Source organism: Leuciscus leuciscus (genome assembly GCF_965113295.1).
Source record: "Leuciscus leuciscus genome assembly, chromosome: 8".
NCBI lineage: Eukaryota > Metazoa > Chordata > Actinopteri > Cypriniformes > Leuciscidae > Leuciscus > Leuciscus leuciscus.
The window spans coordinates 7,674,471-7,697,589 of record NC_138732.1 but is presented as its reverse complement, the minus strand read 5'-3'; the positions used below and the strand labels follow the sequence as shown (position 1 = coordinate 7,697,589).

The 23,119-nt window shown below is 37.7% G+C and overlaps 1 protein-coding gene across 3 annotated transcripts; it reads left to right on the top strand.

Annotated features, from left to right (window-relative positions):
• The first annotated feature begins 45 nt into the window (after nucleotides 1-45).
• On the top strand, nucleotides 46-22,491 carry vegfba (vascular endothelial growth factor Ba). Of its 3 annotated transcripts, none has more exons than XM_082177153.1 (8): nucleotides 335-1,828; nucleotides 5,992-6,034; nucleotides 7,744-7,940; nucleotides 10,199-10,272; nucleotides 12,124-12,156; nucleotides 13,597-13,680; nucleotides 16,102-16,308; nucleotides 19,047-22,491. In XM_082177153.1, exons 1-8 carry the CDS (start codon nucleotides 1,745-1,747, stop codon nucleotides 19,066-19,068), a joined length of 744 nt encoding a protein of 247 aa, XP_082033279.1. In that variant the 5' UTR covers nucleotides 335-1,744; the 3' UTR covers nucleotides 19,069-22,491. The 3 variants fall into 3 exon arrangements, with proteins under 3 accessions (XP_082033281.1, XP_082033279.1, XP_082033280.1); XM_082177154.1 differs by having other exon boundaries at nucleotides 341-1,828; nucleotides 16,105-16,308; XM_082177155.1 differs by lacking the exon at nucleotides 19,047-22,491 and having other exon boundaries at nucleotides 46-1,828; nucleotides 16,077-16,302.
• The last annotated feature ends 628 nt before the right edge of the window (nucleotides 22,492-23,119 follow it).

The following is a 23,119-nucleotide window of genomic DNA, read 5'->3' as shown; positions in this document are numbered from 1 at the left end:
CATATGTTGCTTATTTTTGTAAAAAAAAAAAAAAAAAAAAAAGAGTAATTTATAGTAGAATGTCCAAGCTACTGTTTTCTATACATTGAAGTGAATAGTGACTGTTGGAAGTTTTTTTTTTTTGTCAAACTTGTATTCAGAAGATTTGGATTTAAATGTATTTTTGGAGCTTGAGCCCCTTTCCCCATCTACTTTTATTGTCTGAAAGCAGCTCACTCATTTTGCTAAACAGTTTTTTATTTTATTTTATTTTAAGTTTCACGTAAGAAAGAATGTCATACAGATTTGAGACGACATGGGGAATATGGCAAAATTCTAATTTGTTGGGTGAACTGTGACTGTCCCTTTAAGTTCCATCCTTCCGCAGGAAGATATAGTCCCTGGTTGACAGTCGGGTCTCTATGGATGCTGCCCAGTGATATACTAGCTAGGTAAACAGGTGTTTCGCGTTTCTACACTGAAAAATGTCTTGTCAGGTACATCTAAAATGTGATTCATGTGGTAACTGGTTTTATTTAAGTTAAAATTATTAAAATATTATTAAATATTACGGAATCAAGTAGGTTAGAACAAAGTGAGGTAGATATTAAGGTAATATCCACACAGTTTCGCTTTTAACTGTTTATCGCAGCTATACATTTACCAATCTGCATCCAGAACCGAAAGTATCCGTTTTTTATCCGCCATCCCGTCAGATCAGTTTGTCTGTAAAATAAATAAATTACGTTTCTCCTTTAAAAAATAACTCAAAAACCCTGACAGAGACAAGCACACAAAAATAGACAGGGGGAGTCAGTTAATAATTGTCCACCTCACGATGCGCGAGCGTTACACCTGTGCTGGTTTGCGCGCGAGCAAAGTCTGCGCGTCAAGGGGAAAAAAAGAAAAGTTCCACCACGAGCACGACGGTGACGCGCACCGAGAGTTGCGGAGCGTGTGAGTCCTGAAGGGCAAATAAGAGACTGGAGAAAACGACCTTAACCATATCAAGGTGCATTTCTCTCATTCATGTGCATGTATCATTGCATTGCGCATGTTAACAGTATATTATGAATATGTCGAACATTTTAATTATAAGATCTTGTGTCTGACAAGCAAAGCGTCATCATAGGTTTTGGTGGGCATGATTTCACTGGTGACCTACAGTAGCACGGGATGCGCCACACAAAGCAAAGGGTCTGAAATACCAGACGGGAGACACAGAGACCTTCAGGAGGCTCATTACATCGATTCTTGAGGATTTATTTATTTGTTACCGGATATATGTTTCTCTGGACCATAAGGACGTACTCTACTTCCACCGGGAATTCTGCTGCGAGGGAGCCGGCATAAATGAAATGCGCGAAATGCATAGAAAACTCTCCTGTAAAATAACATATAGCCCATTGGGATTTATTATAGCTACTTATTTATAATAAATACGTCCTACGATCATCTGAGCATCTCAAAAGCCTTTATAGCCTACTCAAGGAGCCCGTGTTGTGTCCCTTTTTAATTTGCTTTAAAACTTAAGATATTTCATTTTTGTTTCTTTTCTCGTTAAACCATGACAGGAATGACAATTGCCCTGTTTTTTGAGAATCTACTGAGTAAATTGTCACTGTTTGGATTAAAGATGTTGGATTCGGATGTGAAAGTGGAATAATCATTCATAGAGAAATTAACAACTGTAAGGACTGGACGTTGGACCTCTTGATATATTATTTACTCAACAATTTCTGACTTTTCTTGGTGAACTCAAACAATGGGGATCAAACTGAGAGTTATTCTGGGAATGTTTCAGTTCGTCTCACTTACCAGAATACCCACACAATGTGCCAAGACACCGGTAAGAACATGCTCTGTATTATAATAATGATAATTTTATTGTTATTTAAAATATTGGACAGTAGCATTACAGTGCTCTCGCAGTACTTAGACTATTAATTAACTATAAAGTGTGGTTCTTTAACTATTTTAATTAATCTTTAAACTTAATTTGATTAAATTAGCCTAACTCTGGTGTGGTTGTCTTTTATCACACTTGACAAGTATCTTTTATTATGGCAGATTTTACACTATTGCTTGTAAAAGGCACTTTATAGAGCTGAGTTAATGCACAACACTCGTCTGAGCTTTTATATGTTGAAATAACCTGACGGTCATTGACGTTGGATGGGACAGGACGGGAAAGGTGCTGCTTTTAAAGATATATTGCTTTGCCACCAATTTCTTTGTGATCACTACAATGGGTATATGTTTCTGTGTTTATTGTTGTCTGAGAGCACATCAAGGGGGTGTGGCCTATATGATAATTAATAATGTGGGGATGATAATAATGTTAATTATGACAATAGCCTATGGCTATACTATAATGCTAGAATATTATTAAATGTTTCAAATAGTTAAATACATAATTTAATGTGGTAACATTTTTTATTAACACTAGCCTAAGTTTTAATTTTTTTTAATTAATTTATTTTTACTTTTTTCAATATTTAAGCTAGTTCATGTTTCTAAAATAGGCCGTCTCGTATATTCTATGGTGGCTGTTAAATGATTTTTGTGCGTATTTAAAAATATATATATATTTTAATACTTGTTTAGGCTATTTGTTTGCCCTAAACATTATATTTATGTCCTTTTTTTTTTTTTTTTTTTTTTTCTGGATCTCCGAAGGATAGACAGTGACGCACTTCCTTTCTTATCATTATCTTCACTTACACAAGCTTTTGTCAACATTACAGCCATCAGGCCAGTATATGACACCTATTGTTAGAACATCAGCATTGCGAGTTATAGCATTTGAAAGCAGGATGGCAGAATGCACTGAATTTGCGCATCTCCGTTATTCGCAAGCGCAGCGGTATGTGGTCTGGTCGGTGTACGTGTGACCAGAGCTCTGCTTTATGGATGCATATCATAAGTCTTCATAATGATGCAGCTCCACTCATCGTTTGTCCTGTTGTGTTTAGCCGAAACTTCTTTTATTTATTTTAGACTGCAGTTTGGCTCTAGTATATTTAATTTGATGATGCTGAAGATGCCGTGAAATGTAAACCTTCAGAATGTTGCATTGCATTACATTGCATGCTGCCAGTCTTGGTGAAAGTGCATGATAAGGTATGGCACGATTTTCAAAAGTCTAACCCTGTGACCTTTAGGTTTCTCCCTGTCAATTACACAGTGATGATGAAGCTGATATTGCCAGGTGGGAAGTGTGAGCGTTTTCTGTTTATGCAGTGCAGTCCAGAAGTCTGAGGCCACTAGAGAAAATACTTCCATTTTGCATACTTGTATTTCAAATAATATTATCAAAATAACAATGTGAGAGAAAATTTAACAATATACATATTTGGTTTGTCTCCTCTTGCTTTAAAGTCACCATGAAATCAAAATGAACAAATATTTTGTTTGTGTTTTATGGATTTTTAAAAATGGAATATTGCATTATTTATTATAAATGATTTATCTGTACAGTGCACATCATTATTATTATTTTTTTAAATGTCTGTGCACTCGTAATCTTTAATCAAAATAACTTTCCCTCTTTCAGCATTTCTTCTCTTCTCTGATGATGTGTTTACTGTTGTGAGGGCGGGGCAACCTGTCACTCACATGAGATCCACCAATAGCAAACCACAACCATCCAATCAATTCTCTATGGACAAAATCCAGTCCCGCCCTACACTCCTGAGCAAAAAAGGCCCAAAAAAGGCCCAAAATGGCTAAAACACAAAGCTTTCTTAACCACAAATTATTGGTCAGTAAATTAGCTAAACTTAAAGGTATAGCGGAGGATCTTTCCAAATTTTAGATAAGACCCGCCCTCTCCACTTTTTGAAAAGTTTGATTGATTCACCAGAATGATTGACAATTAGGAGGACAATAGTATAGGTTACCCACCAGGAAGTAAAACATCCTCCGCTATACCTTTAAGCTAATGGACTACTTAAAAAGCCATTGCTGTCTCAGAAATGCATCAAAGACAGAATAATTATTTTGGCAGAATATGGGAAGTTGTGTGTGGAGTGATGAATCACAATGAAACACGAGTTGCTAATGCATCTCTATCTACCACAGTGAAGCATGGAGGAAGAGTGTCATGTTAGCTGCTGGTATCGGTGAGATAAGTCACTGTGAAAAGTCATTTAACGCTTTCGAGTAGGAGAATATTGCAGAATGGCTTGCTTCCCACTACTGAAAAGTTGTTATGGAATGATCAGATGTTATTTCTCAACAAGACAATGCTCCTGCCTCCTGCCCAAATTACAAAGACAACCAAAATGTGGCTTGAGAACAAGTCCATCAGGCTGATGTTTTGGCTGGTCAGAGTCCAGATTTAAACTCTCTATAGTGAATATTTGGTTTCATATTAAACTCAAACGAACTGGGAGACGTTTTTCAACTGCTTATGAACTGCTTATGAACTATTTGAAGCCATTCGGCATTGAGTGGAACAACACTGACTCTGTAAGAAGCTGTCTGCAAGTTTACCACACGGCTTAAACGTTTAAAGTTACTGTATCTAGAGTATTTGTGCAAATCATGATAATTTCCTGACCAGTAATTTGTGATTGAAAAGTCCATTAAAAGACCACTGAATATTTTTTGTGGTCCATTTTTGGCTTGGCCCATTATTTAATTTTTTTGCCCAGGAGTGTAAATATTTTCTTGTTCGAGAAGCTGTTTCCCTCAGACATACATCATAATTAGGAAGAAAAGACTATCGCAACTTCCGTTTAATGCCGACTTTAATGACAGCAGCACTGGAACTGACATGAACGAAACCTGATGGTCATGTTCTCCAGCATGTTTAGAGAACTTGCATCTTTTGCTTCAGTGGAGTTCTCATGTTTTGGTTATATTTGACCTAGAAATAGTCCAAAATTGTAAATATTTTACACCATAACTTCTCTTTTTTTTTAATGCATGAACATCCTAAAACGTCTAGTTCACTTCCGAGTTTAAATGTGAAAAAGATTCCCAGGTTTCCCATGTGATCTTAGACTTTTGGATCTGCTATAAAGCAGTGCCTGATAGCTTTGTTTGAAAGTTTGAAAACCTCATTTCTTAACGCTTGAGTCCGTTCACAAATGCCAGGCTGACCCACGGTCTGCAGGTGGAAGGGGGATTGTGGGAGAGCGGGGCAGCTGAGCTGATGATTGGTGCTCAAACTCAAGGGCTTTTAGAAAGAGAGGACTGACGCAGCCAAATCCTGTCAACTGCTGCTGCTACTGCAAAAAAAAAGAAAAAGAACTGGCAGCATTGAGATTTTTAGTGTGTGTGCATTTCAGGGAGTGAAAGTGAATGTTAATATGTGTGTGTGTGCCAGTCCCCTTGCCAGCTCTGAGCTGGCTGCTGTATTTCACAATGGCACTGAGGCAGGAGGTTGATGAGAAATTGACTGACTCAACCTTCATTTTGCAACACAGACTGTGCAGACGCCTCTCCACACGTAACTAAACCCCATGCCGTGCAAAGATCTGCCATGTCTTCTGATAAATATTGTGTTTAATTACATTAAACCTTTATTTATTGCTTTGATGTCAGCGTTGCGAAATAAACGTGCAGAAACACTCATTCTCACAGCATGTGTGTGAGTCTGTGAGGGTATAATTGAATTTGCTGGCTTATATCAGTGTGAGATCACCTGTAATGCGATTGACACACATGCTCAGAAAACTACCCTCACAGAAAGTAGTCCGGCATGGTTCAGGGAAGCCATGTATGCGTGTGTTGTTTGCGCTGTAGTGCAAAGTCTGCTCTCGCTCAGCGGTGACCTTGTTCCAGTGTGCGGACCCCACAGTATGAGGGGCATGTTTGTGTGAATGTGTGCTAACGTCCACCTTTATGCTGCTCTGGCACAAATAAACGCTAGAAAAGCATTAAAGAATCATTATTTATGTTTTTAGCATATGGAATCAGTTCTTCATAGCACCATATATGCGGTTTTGTTATTATCTCTGCTGTATGTTGTGTCTGACGCCTTGTCTGTGTCCTTTCCTCTAGTCAGACCACTGGATGCCAACAGAGAGCCACAGATCTGGAGAAGGTATTGAGTCTTGCTTTCTTTTCTACACCTATTATTATAGGTGCATTACTCATTTAGTGAGCTTATATAATTTTTTTTTTTTTTTTTGTCCTTATTGCTTATGGCAAAATGCATCTTTGCCAACTACTGTCTACTATACTACAGTTCAGAAGTTTGGGCTCAGTAATTATTATAATAATTAATACTTTAATTCAGAAATGACACAAAAGTGACAGTCAATGAAAGACATTTATAAAGTTACAAAAATTCTATTTGGAATAAATGCTGTTCTTTTGAACTTCATTCATCAGGAATACTGAGAAAATGTATCATGGTTTCCACAAAAATATTAAGCATAACTGTTTTCAGCATTAATAAGAATACACAATAATAAGAAATGTTTATTGAGTTGCAAATCAGCGGACAATGTGACGCTGAATACTGGAGTAATGACAGCTGAAAATTCAACTTACCCATCACAGGAACAAAATACTTTTGAAAGTGTATTAAAATAGAAAACAATTGTTTAAAAGCATAATAATATTACTGTTGTTATTATCATAACGACCCCAGACTTTTGGTCGGTAATGTATTAACTTTGATTTCAAGGACTATTTATTTTAGCGGAAGGTCACTTAAAGAATCTGCTATTGTAAAAATAGTCGAACGTGTTGAGGAGTAAAACCATATTTAATTCTACATTTATAAGTGCTTCAGATCAGTGTATTGGTTTCTTTAAAGGTCCCATATTGTCAAAACTGAAATTTCCTGGCTTTTTTCATGATAACCGAGGTCTAGGGGCTATGAAACTACCATATAAGTTTCAAAACAGTCGATGCCTTTTCACGAGCCGATAAATGTGATGTCAGAACTACTCAGTCACCGCCTTCAGCCACCACCCCCACCAATGGTGGGTCACTCAGAAAACAACAGGCCAATCAGAAGAAAGGCTCATGAATATTAAGTAGACTGGCAAAAACCGACCTGTTCTTGGCAGAGCTCCTGAGAAAGGAGCTGTAAAAATATATTGAGATGGTTTTTGGTACTTATACCTCAAATATATATTCTTAAGGACATCAAAACCTAAAGAAAGGCGTACAATATGGGACCTTTAAAGTACCAGCACATTGGTGCTTAATATTCAGAGGAATGTTCTGGGTTCAATACAAATTATGCTCTATAAATGTCATCTCTGACATGCTGTCAGTTACCACAGTAAATCGTTTAAATACAGTTTATAAAAGCAAGGAAATTTGGCTTTCCACACCAAGCGCTCTGCTCACATCACCCCGATTTTGTATGATCTCCACTTACATATGACATTTTCAATTAATGATGAAGCAGGTTGTCTAAATAACCTTCCAGAAAGCATTAATGTAAACACAGTTTTATGTCACAGATGCGGTCCCGAACCTGGACCATTGATGACAAAATTGTGTCATTGCTCAAGTTGTTCCAAACCTGTATGAGTTTCTTTCTTCTGTTGAACACAAAAGAAGATATTGTAAAGAATGTTGGTAATCAAACAATTGACTATAGAAGTCAATGGGTGCCGTCAACTGTCTGGTTACCAACTTTCTTTAAAATATCTTCTTTTGTGTTCAACAAAAGAAACTCATACCGGTTTGGATGAGTAAATGATGACAGAATTTTCATTTTTGGGTGAACTATCCCTTTAAGACTGAAGTGTTTTCTTACTCTGTGTCTTTCATTTATTCTCTTTCTCTCAGTGGTGAGGTGGTTGGATGTGTATCAGAGAAGCGGATGTCATCCCAGAGAGACGCTGGTGGAAGTTTGGCGGGAGTTTCCTTGGGAGACGCATCACCTCTTCCTGCCGTCGTGTGTAACGCTGCGCCGCTGCGGAGGCTGCTGCTCCGATGAGGCGCTCGAGTGTGTGCCATCACAAACACACACACTTGTAATGGAGGTACACACACACAAATGCACCTCACTGGTGTCCTACCACAGGTGGAGTTCATCACATTAACTCTGGACATATTCCACAATACTTTTTATCTTCATTTTGAACAGTTTATCTATTATTTCAACATTTATAATTACAATTTTTGTGAAATGTTTGGCTTGTAAAGTGTGCTTGAGATGTATATCTGTAAAAATTAATGTCAGTTGTTTTGATATTTTGTTACCTAATGCAGTGGCATTCATATATTCTTAAATGTGGCTGAATTGTCTGAATACTTTTGAGGGATCTCTGTATATCATATAGGGTTATACCTAACCCTAACCCTAACCCTAACCTACACTACTGTTCAAAAGTTTGAGGTCGGTAAGAATTTTTTTCTTTTTTGTTGTTGAAAAAAGTCTCTTATGCTCAACAAGGCTGCATTTATTTGATCATAATACATTAAACAGTAATGCTGTAAAATATTATTACAATTTAAAATAACTATTTTCTATTTTAATGCATTGTAAAATCAAATTTATTCCTGTGATGCAAAGCTGAATTTTCAGTGTCACATGTCTTCAGTGTCACATGATTCTAATATGATGGTTTGCTGCTCAAGAAACATTTATTATTTGCACTAATGTTGTTGTGCGGCTTAATATTTTTTATTTTTCAAAAATATTAATTTGTTTTAAAAAAAAATCTTACTGACCCCACACTTCTGAACCTCTCTCCCTTCATAGAAACCTTTCACACATACATGTGTTAACTTACATTAACATGCTTAACATGGCTGTATGGAACACTCACATTACACACACACATACAGATCAGGTCCTATAAATCAGGTTTTATAAAGCACCTCACACATAATCTCAGCGTCAGACGTCACACCCACGCGCCGCACACGCTCCGTTTGCTAAACATCTGATGCGTATGGCACACAAAACTGGAAACACTTTTGTGAAGGCAAGTGTGTGAATCTGATTGGCTGACTTCAAGTTTTCTGGAAGCCTAGTGTGCAGCGATCTTTAGCAGTCCGCTAGGAAACAAAGCAGTGTTTAAACGATTCAATGCCGCACAAATGAATACTTCAGATGAGCAACAAAATGCTGGATTTAAAAAAAGTTTGAGAACTTTACAGCATTGAAACTTTAAAGGTCCCATATTGGCAAAATTTAAATTTCCTGGCTTTTTTCATGATATCCGAGGTCTAGAGGCTATGAAACTAAGTTTCAAAACAGTCGATCCACAGACAAATGCCCACAGCCTGCATAAAGTAGCTGTGCCTTTTCACGAGCCGTTGTGACTTCCGTATAAATGTGATGTCAGAACTACTCAGTCACCGCCTTCAGTCACCACCCCCACCAATGGTGGGTCACTCAGAAAACAACAGGCCAATCAGAAGAGAGGCTCATGAATATTAAGTAGACAGGCCAAAATCGACCTGTTCTTGGCAGAGCTCCTGACAAAGGAGCTGTAAAAAATATATTGAGATGGTTTTTGGTACTTATACCTCAAATATATATTCTTAAGGACATCAAAACCTAAAATAAAACTTCAGAAAGGCGTATAATATGGGACCTTTAAGACATCAAGTGTTTTGTTTGAGGCACTTAGTTGTATTCAAAAGAGATGTTTTGGCATGTTTATCGACGGTATACAGGGAAAGTATTATTTTGCAAGCTTGGCCAACCCTATGGATTCCCATGTGATTTTATATTTTGTATGTCCTCTCACATCTATAAAAGAAGATCAAGAAATATGTGCTGCATATGCAGGTAAACATGAAAGTATTGATAGTCTGTTACAGCATGCCGGTCTGTTATTGAACCCACACCTAAACATGACTTTAAACAAAACAAAGCTGTGATTGGTCGCTTTACATGTAAGTAACACAGCCTCTTCCTCCAAGTGTGCAGTCATTGGCCATTTGCAGTAGCTATAGAGCCCCGACCTTATGTCATTAGGCAAAGGGCTGGCAACGCGAGGCTACTCCACACACTACCCCCAGTATAATACAAGATCTCAAACCTCATGTCTTAGCCAGAGAGACGCACACACAGAGGACACACAGCATGAGTTAGTCATACATATTCAGTGTGGGTAGATGGAGTCTCTAGTGTAATGGATCAGGTCGGATCCTGGTCACGTACTGTATAGAGAGATTGAAGGATAAAAGATGGAGTCATTACTATGCAGAACAGATTGTGTGTGTGTGTGTGTGTGTGTGTGTGTGTGTGTGTGTGTACTGACTCCTGCTCTGTTAAACTCCACAGCTCATGAGGACCTCATACATGAAGCATGAACTTGTGCAGCTGCCTTTCATTGAACACAACCAGTGTGAGTGCAGGTGAGATACATACTCACACATACATATTCCAGCAAACTGACCTAGCAATATATGTAAGGGCCAGCATACCATAGATTTGTGTTGTTTTAGTATTAATCTAATTATGACAGACTAATCCAAACCCTAAGAGGCCGTTCACATGACATGCTCTCGTATTCAGAAACATCTAGACGTAGCACTACCAAATTGAATGGTAACAGTTGAATTGCTTTTATCTTGATGCACAGTCTTAAAATTGTGGTACTTGTGGCTTAAATGTTTACAATAATAAAATAATTTATACGTACAACAAAAATCAAAAAAAAAATTTTTGAAATAGTTTTTTTCTTTGGTTTTCAAAACGTTAAATGACATTCGCACATTGAAACCCTCAGAAAGCAGGCATACACTACAGTTCAAAAGTTTTGGGTCTGCATTTATTTGATAAAAATACATTTATTAAATATTATTACAATTTAAAATTACAGTTTTCTATTTGAATATATTTTTGAATATATTTGAATATCACTTTTGATCAATTTATATGTGTCCTTGTTGAATAAAAGTGTTCATTTCTTTCAAAAAAAGTCTTATGGACCCCAAACTTTTAAACGGTAGTGTATTTAGAGCAAAAATTGCTAAAGGTCTTAAATTTGTGTGATTAAAAGAACACAGTTTAAGGAGTTTGCGTGACCGTATTGTCGGGTTATTAAGAATAACTGGGTGTAAGAGTTACTATATTTATTAATCATTTTAACCTTTGAATACCACTCGAAAGGGAGGTTTTGTAACATTTTGCCAACTTGTGGGGGAAGTTTTATCCTCAAAGAATTGCTAAGTAAACCCACCCACACACACACCAATCCAAAGCCCCCCCACACACACACACACACAAATGCACTTCCACCCTGTTTGTCACATGGGGAATGACCCCATCTCCCCACGGAGTACTTCCTGAACCCAGTCACAGAAAGTCGTCACCCCCGAAACACTGTTCTGTTGGCCCGTAGCCGAGCTGTCACCATCAGCTCTTTATCAGGTCATTGTGAGGTTCTCCTCAAAAGCCCTTTCAGAGGTTGTGGGGTTCGGATTAAGGCCAGGGTTGGAGCTGAGCATTCGGTAAGAGCATTTACATGCGCTCGCCTCTCTATCCTCTCTTTGTAATACTGATCTGCCCCGTACAAACTGAACTCCCTACTGTTGACCAACCCTGAGTTACTCAAACTCCCACGCAGGCAACCAGCCAACATTATTAACTCTGTTTACCTGCGCCTGTTCTGATCGCGCTGCTAATGCTCAAAACATTTATTTCACTGATAACGTCATGCTAAAACCATTATTTTATAACAAATACTGTATATAAATCCGACATATATATATGGGGATTGATCTAAAGCCAGGAATGAGTTTAGAAATCTGCCCATTTTGAGTTAAGTTGTCTCTCAGGTTTTCGATATTATCTATTTGTGTTGCTACGGATGGCACTTATTTGAACAAGCAACAATCACTGTGCACCAATCAGTGGTGAATGAATTTGCATATCCAGATGCTTTGTTTCACAATTATTAAATTGTAGTGTGACTTAATGAATTGCAAAACCTTTTGTAAATGAATCTTATCAAAACAAGATGTTCTCACTGTAAGTGCTTAGAATAGCTTTGTCGATTATAATGTGTGTATCTAGTTCTTTTGCACCACTTGTGCTCAGGGTAGATATATTTGACGCGCTCTCTTCATTCAGCAGTGCAGGACGAGTTACATGCCACAGTTTAATACTTTTTAATGTTTTATAGGTTTAAAAATAAATAACAAATATGAACAATAATAACGGTACTCATTATTCTGTTTTAACTGTCTGTCTTTTCCCTACAGGGTAAAAGCAAATCTTTATGCAGAGCCAACCAGGTAAAGTGTGTGTGTGTGTGTGTGTGTGTGTGTGTGTGTGTGTGTGTGTGTGTGTGTGTGAGAGAGAGAGAGAGAGAGAGAGAGAGAGAGAGAGAGAGGTGAAGTTTACCAGCAGTGTGAACAGCATTTGCCCTCTCTTCCCTTTGCCCCACTGCACGCACACACACACACACACACACACACACACACACACACACACACACACACACACACACACACACACACACACACACACACACACACACACACACACACACACACACATTAACTCCATGGAGATGGCTGCTTGCTGAGTTAATTGTGTGTGAAAGGCAGAAGTGGTTGGTTCAGTCTGTTCTGCTCTGATACTAGTTTACTCTGACCCTGATGTTAAAGAGAAAGGCTACTGCTTTTTACAAATATCGCTTTCATTGTCCTGTCTAGGATCCTCTAGATGAAAAACACAAGTCCAACTGCTTAGACAATGTGCCACAGGACTTGTCAGTTGCATAAACTGTACTTAGTCTGTTTGTACAAACTACTTTTAAGTATGAGCAATAATAATGATAATTTTACATCACTATTTTTGACAGTTTTATTGCAAGATTGAGGCTCATTTTAGTGTGTATCCTGATATCAGTATATGCTAATTATAACAATACTGTTATTAGAACTGGTGAGAGCAAGCGGTAAATCATAAAAATAAAAAAATATTTAAGTGGGATGTGATGTGTGAACTTGGCATTGGTCTTCAGCTTCACACTTCCCTGTGTTGTAATTTTGTTTTTACAAGCAATTCTCCCCTCTTTATTGCCAGTGAACAGCCAATCTGTTAATTTAACGTGGAATTTACTCGGTTCAAATTACATTTATGGAAAACGATCATTTGAATAAGAATAAGACTGACATGGACCAATAAAGTTTTTAAAATTCCCAGTGAGCTCATCCCAGTAGAAAAATGTTTATGTAGATGAAGATACCTTAGGAAAACACTGCATTTGTGTATTTGTTGTTTTTAAAAAAAAGACTTCTAAAGACTCAATCCGGTGTGTGTGTGTGTGCGTGTGTGTGTGCGTGTGTGTCCAGCTGGCGTGCGTCTTGCACTGTTGGAAGGGAGTCAGAAACCTAGAACCGTCCTTTGTTGGGAAACGGAACAGAACATTCATTTTATTGCTTAATTAGGCCACTGGCCCTTGAGGAGCCTCAGACAGACCGAGGCCAAAAAAAAACCACAAGAATTAAGACGTGATAAAGTCATCTTAAAAACTCCCTGAATTAAATATATAAGATTCAGTTAAATACTTGACTTATGTTGACATAAAATGTTTAAAGAGTGTATAGAGAGTCTGTGCAATAAAGTTAGCTGAACGGAGTCATGGTCATGTAGTACTTTTTATACCTATTTATTTATATGTAATATTTATATTTAATATATTCTATATTTTGTCTTTTTTTTTTTAGGCAAGGCCCACAGACAACAAGAAGAGGCAAAAAGCGACAAAAGGGGAAACCAAAACGAAAGAAACACACGGGGAAAAATTCATTGTATGTTCATTATATCTTATTACAAAAAAATTACACAAAAGTAATTTTCTTAATCAGTACTTTCTTATTATTATCTAAATGTTCTGAAAACAAGATAAATACAACTGAGAAGAAAAATTGTGCAAATTATTCATTTTTGTTTCCAGAGAATATATCTTGAGAAGTTTATTTACCCTATTGGCAAATTGTGTTCAAGCATACATCTAACAAAATTTGGTGAGGCTTAAAGGACAAGTTCGGTATTTTACACTTAAAGCCCTGTTTACAGATCGTATCTGATGAAATAGAACGGTTAAGATTAAAATTTGGACACATGCTGCTGTCCCGAGAATTTTAGGTTTATTTCGCTTCCCCCCCCCCACCCCCACAATGGTTGTCTATATGCACTGGAAGATTCCTTCCTAAAAACACATTAAACTTTCGTTTACAAAGACGTGAAACTCACCGAGTGGTCAGGGGGTGTTCACTGATATGTGCACTCAAAAATCGCTGAAAAAGATGCTTTCCAACAGGTTTTATCGTAGTTTTTGTCCAACTCCATTGACTTAATAGGACGTGCTGTGAGACCGCAGCACCTTTACGGTATTACTCCGCCGCTTCTTCTTCTGCTTCTTCTGTGTATTCAATGAAATGCCCGTGGTTTGCTTGCAATTGGCAAAGGTGCATTATCGCCACCAACTGGGCTGGAGTGTCTATTATTCAAGCTCTCAACGGAAGAATCACGGGTGTGACGCGTTTGGCAAAATAAGTCCACAAAAGCGAAATAAACCTAAAATTCTCGGGACAGGAGCATGTGTCCAAATTTTAATCTTAACCGTTCTATTTCATCAGATACGATCTGTAAACAGGGCTTTAAGTGTAAAATACCGAACTTGTCCTTTAAAAAAAATGTATGTCTTAATATTATAATGTTGTACACGGTGTTGCAATCTTGTTTTCAGGCTGTTTGGATTAACTTTGGTACTAAAGGATTAGTATGTTAATTTACCATGGTATTTTCATTAACATAGTACATTTTTGGTACTCGTTTGTCATTGTAGAAAGTATCATTGATATACATTTAATAGACGCCGTTTAGCAAGATGTTTAATAATTAATCTTTGCTTTGCCTTTATTTATTTAGTACCATCAATATTATGAAATATTAAAACCTATTTCGAAGCAATAAAGCACATGAATCCCATGGATGAGTTTCTGGTCGAAGAGAACTGAAATTTTTCCTCGAAATCCCTTCTTTTTTTTTTTTGTACGTGCCGTACTGCACATTTACTCATGCAACATTGACTTCATCTCAGACAACAATTAATTAATTCCGGTCGAAGGGAAACAATTAATCAGTTCCTCTCCTTCCTTTTCTACTTTCGCTTCTTCGTCATTGGTTTTTGTTTTTGACCTCCAAGTGGAGGGCGCTCCTTTTGGACCGTCTTTCCCTCCCTGCTATCCATCATCCACTCCTCCATGGATGGAGTCAGTGGCAAGTGTGAAATCAGGCTAATTTGCCAGCCAGAACGCCCCTCCCTTTCCCTCAGCCTCCCCTCCACATGCTCTATCAGCCTCTCAAACCACTTCCACACAAAGATTGATTTTCTTCCTTAATTAACTCTCAGCCTATACACTTCTCTTCAGTTTTGGTTTAGTTGAATAAAGGGGCGAGGGAAAAACAGCCCCATCAGCCCACCATCCCATCAGAGACGTCACAAATGAGTCATCAAAGAACTGGCGGCCATAGACAATATCCAGAGTGTGTCTGTGGTGCCGCCGTCCAAAAAGAAGATCAGGGCGGATGCATGCTCAGAATGCATTATGGGTCTTTTTGTGTTTGTTACTGAATTTAATTTCAAGTCTAATATGGAGATGCAGGCTTAGGTCTGGTTTTGCTAAGTTAATGATTGCATGGACCGACGTGCTCTTTGTCCGTTGTTGCGGTTTTACATAATTCTCTTGGAGCCGGATTTGCCAGAGCAAGTATTATGATCAGATTTGCTTTACTCAATCACTTGGAGGCTTTTCTTACAATTTTAAAATTCCTCATATCCTTAGGACATATGTGCTTGTGCTCTTCAACTTGAAATTGAACTCAAAGGAATAGTTTACCAAAACATTTTTTTGGCGTCATTTACGAATCATTCTGACCCTTTAATTATTTTATTTTATTTATTTTTTACTGTTTTACGCAAACTAGTTCATGATGGTTTGTACCACTAAGATTCAAAATGGCTCCTCACACAAAGCTATCATATGGCTTTAGCACACTTGGAATATAGTGCAATAGACATAGGTATTACTTTCATGATGCTTTTTTTTTGTTTGGAAAGACATGGAAGCCAATAAACAATGACAAAATGCTCATATTTTGCATATGAAGGTCATACATTGTCTTTATTTCTCACCAACAGCTTCTTTTCTTCCCTCTCATGCCAGCAGGAATCTTGTGCCAACTACACCCCCTCCTCCTCCACCTCCTACCCTCCCGCCTAGCTCCGCCCCTCCACCACCTGCCAGAGAGGCGTGTCCACCATGCCCCGCCCACAGGATGACATCACAGCCTCCCTCTTGTGAATGCAGGTGCAGTTTGAGGGAGGTGAGCTGTACAAAGAGAGGGAAGACACTCAACGAGCACAGCTGCCGGTAAACTCACACACACACACACATATACAGAGCCAAACAACTTATTCAAATGCAACTCAATGTGCTAAAAATAGACCCTTACACACAATGGCATGGCCTCCATTTGGGATTTTATTGCACAAGGAAGTGTTTCTCCATCCGTGACCCATAGATAAGAGAAAGCAACATAGGGGTGTAACGGTACACAGAAGTCACGGTTCGTTATGTACCTCGGTTTTAGGGACACGATATGATATGAGTTCAGGACTACAGGATAAAGCTACCAATCCCCAGTGCTAGGTTTCTTTTCATTTATTTTGAACACACAGTAGTGCAAATTACAGTTTGTTCCACCTAGCGGCATTTAATCCCCCCTGAGGTATTTGGAACAGTACAGTCTCATTTAGTGTATTAAGCACTAAGCAGTAAACAGAATGCACTCTTGCATAGGTCTTTTTTTTTTCTTTTTTTTTGGTCTAATAAAACAAAAAGGTATTTGGTCACAATCAGCTACAAAACTGAAAAGCATCTCTTGTGTTATAAAAGTAAAAAATGACTGAGCCCCGCACATGACATGCAGGAAAAAAATAGGCTAAATCGTGAGCATGATTTATTAATTTGTTCCCTCGATTTATAAATCGTGCGGAGGATTGACTATTTCATTCCCTTGATTTGCTATTTCGTGCACAAGATTTAGTAAATCGAGGGAATGAGTTAGTAAATAGTGCGCAAGATTTATTTTTCATTATTCTATTTATTTTGCACATAAAAAAAAAGTAAATCGTGTGCAGAGATGATTTGCACATCTGGATGATGTCGTTTGATCTGTGTTAGGGCTCAGGCCACCCCCCACAATCAGTTACTCTAATTTATGGATATACCAATGCTCTGTGGTAAAATGCACCAGTTTTTTTCAAACTTGTTGATTTGGATTAGCCTACACTGTCATTTTCTTTGCGCGTGAGAGTTCATTACTTTCATTCATTACTTGCTTCTTTCTGCCATCCAGATTTCCTTTCCGTGAAGTTTGTGGAGCGTGTCACAAAAATGAATCGAAACAGTTTATATAGGCTACTAGCAAACTCTTCCGTGCCATCTGAACTCTTGTTTTGGGTTGGTGCATAGATCGTCTCTTCTTCTTCTTCTCTTTTTCCTGTTGTGGCGGTTAGCAAACAGCATTGCATTACCGTGCACACCCCCTTCTGGGTTGGAGAGTGGATCACCGTATTCGTCGCCTGACACTGCGCACCGAACCGTGACGTCCCTAATATATATATATATATATTAGGGCTGGGGGAATTAACGCGTTAATCTTTGCAATTAATTTGAAATGTTTAACGCGTTAAAAAAAAATAACGCAATTGACGCAGCACTTTTTTTTTTTGCCTCGTTTTAATGATTTCCTGTTGCGTCTGCTATTAAAAAGGCCGAAATATGCCGTCCCGCCCCTCCATGTTCGGCGGTCAGGTTTCATTCTCGGGCAGCTTTCATGAGCGGGTCTTTTCCGCTCGGTATGTGCGTCGCGCTCTGTGCTCCGCGCGCACGCGCGCGTGAGTGAGTGTGTGTGTGTGTCGGTCGGTCGGCGCGCTCTGTGCTCCGCGCGCGCGCGTGCGTGTGTGTGTGTGTGTGTGTGTGTGTGTGTCGGCTCGCTCTGTCGTTAATGGCCCAGCAGCGGCGAGCTCTCCGTTCCGTGTGTGTGTGTGTGTGTGTGTGTGTGTGTGTGTGTGTGTGTGTGTGTGTGTGTGTGTGTGTGTGTGTGTGTCGGCGGCTCTGTCGTTAACGGCCCAAAGGCTTCAATCATGTACTAAGCACTGGAAAAGTAAAGTCCACTCAAGTAACGTGAAATTTCTCTGTTGACTTCTGTTTGCTGAGCTGGTATAGCCATGCTGGGCAACAATGGTAAAATGACCTGCTCTGATCACATGCTCTGGTAATAATAGCTTTGTAGGACTATATTTTGTTTTAATAATTAATAAAATAATAATAATAATAATAATCTGTTAAATTATGTTGATTGATTATTGAAAAAGAATAATATATTGATATATTGATGTTTAATATTTTAATATAGGGCTATTTTCTGTTCCCTTTTTTTCCTGTGTTGTTTAATTAGGTGATTCTAAGTTTAAATATTGATGATTACAAGCTTGGGGGAAGCGCAATTAATTGCAATTAATTACAGAAATTGTGCAATTAATTAGTTAATTTTTTTAATCGATTCCCAGCCCTAATATACATATACATATACATATACATATACATATATATATATATATATATATATATAAATAAATCTCAAAATCTAAATTTTTGTCTAGTAAAATGTTTTCTAGAATGAGAATGTCAAGCCATTCCTTGGGAATTTTAATTATAATACTGAATTAAAAATAGATTAAAACAAATTTAATATTGTGCATTATCTTGTGTTATAATGCTCTTTAATGTTGTAACCTTGAATGGGTACACTATAATTTCAAAGTTTGGGGTCAGTAAGATTTGTGTTGTTGTTGAAAAAATGCATTTTTTTTTTTCCCACAAGAATGTATTCAATTGATCAAACGTGAAAGCCTTGATGAGCATAAGAGACTTCTTTCAAAAACATTAAAAAAATCTTATCAACCCTAAACTTTTGAATGGTAGTGTATTGTATTTCAATGCATTACACTTAATCACAATTGTTAATAAAAAGTTTTAAGTAAATTGTTGCTTGCCATTTTTAACATGTATGTAATCTCTTTCCTCTTCTCATTCTCTTTCAGATGTGAAACCCAAAGTGAATAGTGAAATCAAACCACCCGTATAATCCACAGATCAAACTTTGCACAGCTTTGAGGAGGTCAAAGGTTTGCTTATTCTTTTGTCATGGACTCTGAAGTTTGGGTCTCACCCAGAAAGAGGGTTTGCGCTTGGGAATAAACCACAGACCCACCCCCTGGCCCATCTGGCTATGTCCCACACACTATTTCAGCAGTATTAGATGCATATACATTCTGTTTGCACTGTATATCCACTTCTGTGCCGTGTGTATGGAATATCATCAGATCCTATTGTTGAGTTTAGGAAGCTTTTTCTCCACTGTAAACCAATCTTCAGATCACCTTTAACTGTTTGACATTGTATTTAGTTAAAGTTCAGTGGGGCAGTCGCTATATCGCTGGAATATTCAGCGCTCAAGACGTGAATCGTGGAGTTCTCATTGAGCCATATCCAAAACCAATTCTGGGATTTTTCTTCGGCTTCAGTGGGTCCTCATAGGCACGGACACGCAGCTAGTGTAATGCTAAGGACGACAAGTGCGCTCAGAACGTTCAAAGGGAAAACAGAAGTCTTTTTTTTCTACCAAACTACTTAAAGTCTTAAGTGGAGAGTTTTTGATGGGATGGATGTTGACAGACCTTCAATGTTGAGAGAACTCAAGTGTCTTGCTACACAAACAGAGTATCTTATCCTAAGAACGTCCCCGATGTGTCCTCTGACCCTCTGCTCGCGTTAAATGGTTGGATGGGTTGATTAGACGGATGGACGGGTGTCTGTGTGGTCTGAGTTGTGAATAATAAGGATCTGCTCGTCTATCCTAATTTATTCCTGGTCTCTATAAGTCCATAATGTGGCTTCACAGACTGTATCAATGAGTCTTTTTGTGTTTGTTTGATTTGCTTTTTGTTTGGTTCCTTCCTTTGGGGAATTGAAAGCTTTTCCCACTGGCTAGCCAGTGAGAGGAATGCTAATAGTATAGAAACCTGGCTATATTCAATTGGTGCTCACCAAACACACGTCTTCTCTCTCCCACACCCCCGATCACACTCATTTTTCGTCTCTTTCTTTATTCTTTTCAACTCATCTGTCTCTTTTTTTTATTATTGCTCCCTCACACACACACACACACACACACACACATGCGTACACATACAAATGCAAGCAGGTAAATATAAGCTTTTCTGTGTTGATACTGAAAGAAGAATTTATTTTATCTATCTTATTCATTTTGTAAAGAATACTAATGTTATTGTAGTCCATTTTATTTTAAAGAATGTTTCTTTGTGTATCTTTGTTAATTCAACCAATAGAAACCGGCTGGGTGGCCGTCGTAGACAAATTCACAGTCTCGACTTTGTGGAATTTGAGTAAAGAAGCTTTGAGATCGCCCGGCAAGCTTCAGAAAAGGGAAGGGCCCATTCTGTGTGTTAAGTTTTTCTTTATCATCTCACAGGATTGGGAGGATGACGTATTTATTTTTTATATTGAGATGCTTTTTGTATTATGCTTTGCAATGTTTCTTGTGGGACATTTAATTTGCTGCGACTGTAATGATCCAAGAATATTCCGTATTTTTGCCTGATTTCTTCCGAATCACACAGCTCAGCTCAGATGATGTTGAGGACTGTGTGTTTCCACCGATGTCAGACCCAGCTAACAGGGAATGTACTCAGACCTTTGACTCTCAAAGTTATGAACAACGTTCGTCTAGTAGCGTTAATAGAATGTTTTGTTCATAGTTTTCAGGGGCCGGATTCACGAAACATTCTTAAAAATAAAATTCTTCTTAACTGCCAATTTCTTCTTATTTTCTAACTTAAGAAAAAAGATAAGAATATTTTGCATTCCCAAAAAAATCTTCTTAAGAATTTTCTTAACTTCTTTCTTAAGAAGACTTTCGTGAATCCGGCCCCTGGTCTTCAATAACCAAAATCAAAAATCCTTTTTTTTTTTTTCAACATTCGCACAAAAATCGGTCATTGAACGTTTTCTGAAACATTTCAATTGGATGTTAGTCCAATGTTTTTAAATGTTACTACTTGCTATTTTTTTTTCCAGATGGTTCAGAGAACATTCAAAAGTAATGTTCCCATAATACTTGCGAAATGATATACTAGAGAAAACATTCCCTGAATGTTTTCTCTAATGTTCACCAAGACCAAAAGCTTTTGTTAGCTGGGGAGGCCGAAGGTGAAAGAATCACTTACTTTTTTTTTTAATGGTGGTCATTTAGCCAAACACTTCTTTCCACCTTATATGTAGCATTATTGACTGAATTATGATTTTCAAGAGCAAGGAACTGAGGCTGACCTCACTTTAAGTGATTTCTCAAAATTATTTGTTTAGTCAATTATCTGCAATAATGTAAATTAAGATCCTTAAGCACCCTTTCACCCTCCAAACTAGGATATCCACTTGCTATCAGCATTCCCAAACTACTGATATTTGTCAAAGTCAACATGAAATGTCAATTGCAACCCAATTTACTTCTGTAATGTGTTTTAGTGAAAAAAGATATGTAGGGCGGCTCTTCATTTGACACACTGGAAGTTGATTGAATGGTAAAAGGGTGTCCTATACCAAAATGGAGCCAAATCTGAATGTTAGTTTGCCTAAATATCCGTTTGACTATTGGTTAGCATTATCCAATAGCCCAAGTCGTTCCATTTTGATGAAAGATGTGGATGCAAATGTTCTTTTCTTTGAAATGAACTACATGTACAATAAGACCAGTAATGTGTGTTATGAAAGTGAATAGGGTTGATTTTGAGTTCATGTTGACTTTCAGGTCTTTTCTGTGTCGACTGGTCAATATGTTGTCCTGTTTCCTCGTCTATGATGACCGGCTTTCCGTCAACTCTGTTGCCGCTGTGAAATGTTCCGTGTGAAATATCCTGTGCTATAATCGTAGCATTTTCTCTCTCTCAACAGTAACATATATCAACTACCTCTGTGTCTGTACAGTTAACGTAACTATCACAGTAAGAATATAGAACCGTGAAAATATAGAAATCAAAAATACACTAAATGCATACAATATGAATGTACCGACAGAACTTCAGTGTTTCCATTCTATTCTATGTAAAGATAATTCCAGAGTCCTGTCGCTTTGTTTCCGAGAATTTGTGCATAGAACCGTATCCAGTTAGAACAGAACCCCACAGAACCCAATCTGTACCACAGTCTATACACGATATAAGCTTTGAGTGTTTGAACGTAATTAATAATGGTTATTGCTGCTATACCATCTGTGCCCGATTCTCCTGTGTGTGTGAACTTGTGTGTAATATTTGTTACAGAGAGACATAACCTGCTCTGCTTTATGTCTACGATGTGTATACATTCAAACGTAGGTCTGATCACACACATACAGTATATAAAAACACAACAGCCATAAAGCAATGTGCTATATATTAATATAAATAAAGTGAAATGTCTTATTTTTGAGATAGATTTGTGATGATTTGGTAATTCTGAAACATTCACAGCATGTTTCACACACACTTGCAAACAGTACCACAATATTACTCGGGAGAATCTCACAACCCGTGAGATTCATTTTCATTCATACAACCTCATTTTTCACCCCAAAATACAAAAAAGAAAATGAATGACAATTAACTTTTTTTTTTTTTTTTTGCCATTATTTTTAAAACACATATTTCCACTACTTTTTGTGGTTAAACGTGTCCTGAACAATATTGAGGCAATCTATTGTGATAAAATTGTCTATAGCCTATAGACATGTAACATGCTTTAAGAAGACTTTGACCTTGGAGTATCATGTTAATATAATGGCATAGTAATCTTTCAGTACATATTAAAGTACTATCCCTCTATACCATCACCAGGGCCGGTTCTAGACATTAGGAGGCCCTAGGCAAAATTCATGTTGGAGGCCCCCCACCCCCAATAAAAAAACACTTGAAACAAATATGATTCCTAACCTTTTTTATTTATACAACATTTAATTTTAAAAGCAGTATATTTTCACTTACACAGTAAAAAACACTTTTAATGTTTTTGAAAGAAGTCTCTTATGCTCATCAAGCCTGGATTTATTTGATAAAAAATA

What these genes read in the sequence shown, in the direction of transcription:
- vegfba (XM_082177153.1), top strand. Translation starts at nt 1,745, where the DNA reads ATGGGGATCAAACTGAGAGTTATTCTGGGAATGTTTCAGTTCGTCTCA. An exon ending in CACAATGTGCCAAGACACCG is followed by an intron (nt 1,829 to 5,991) that starts GTAAGAACATGC and finishes CCTTTCCTCTAG; the next exon opens with TCAGACCACTGGATGCCAAC. An exon ending in CTCAACGAGCACAGCTGCCG is followed by an intron (nt 16,309 to 19,046) that starts GTAAACTCACAC and finishes ATTCTCTTTCAG; the next exon opens with ATGTGAAACCCAAAGTGAAT.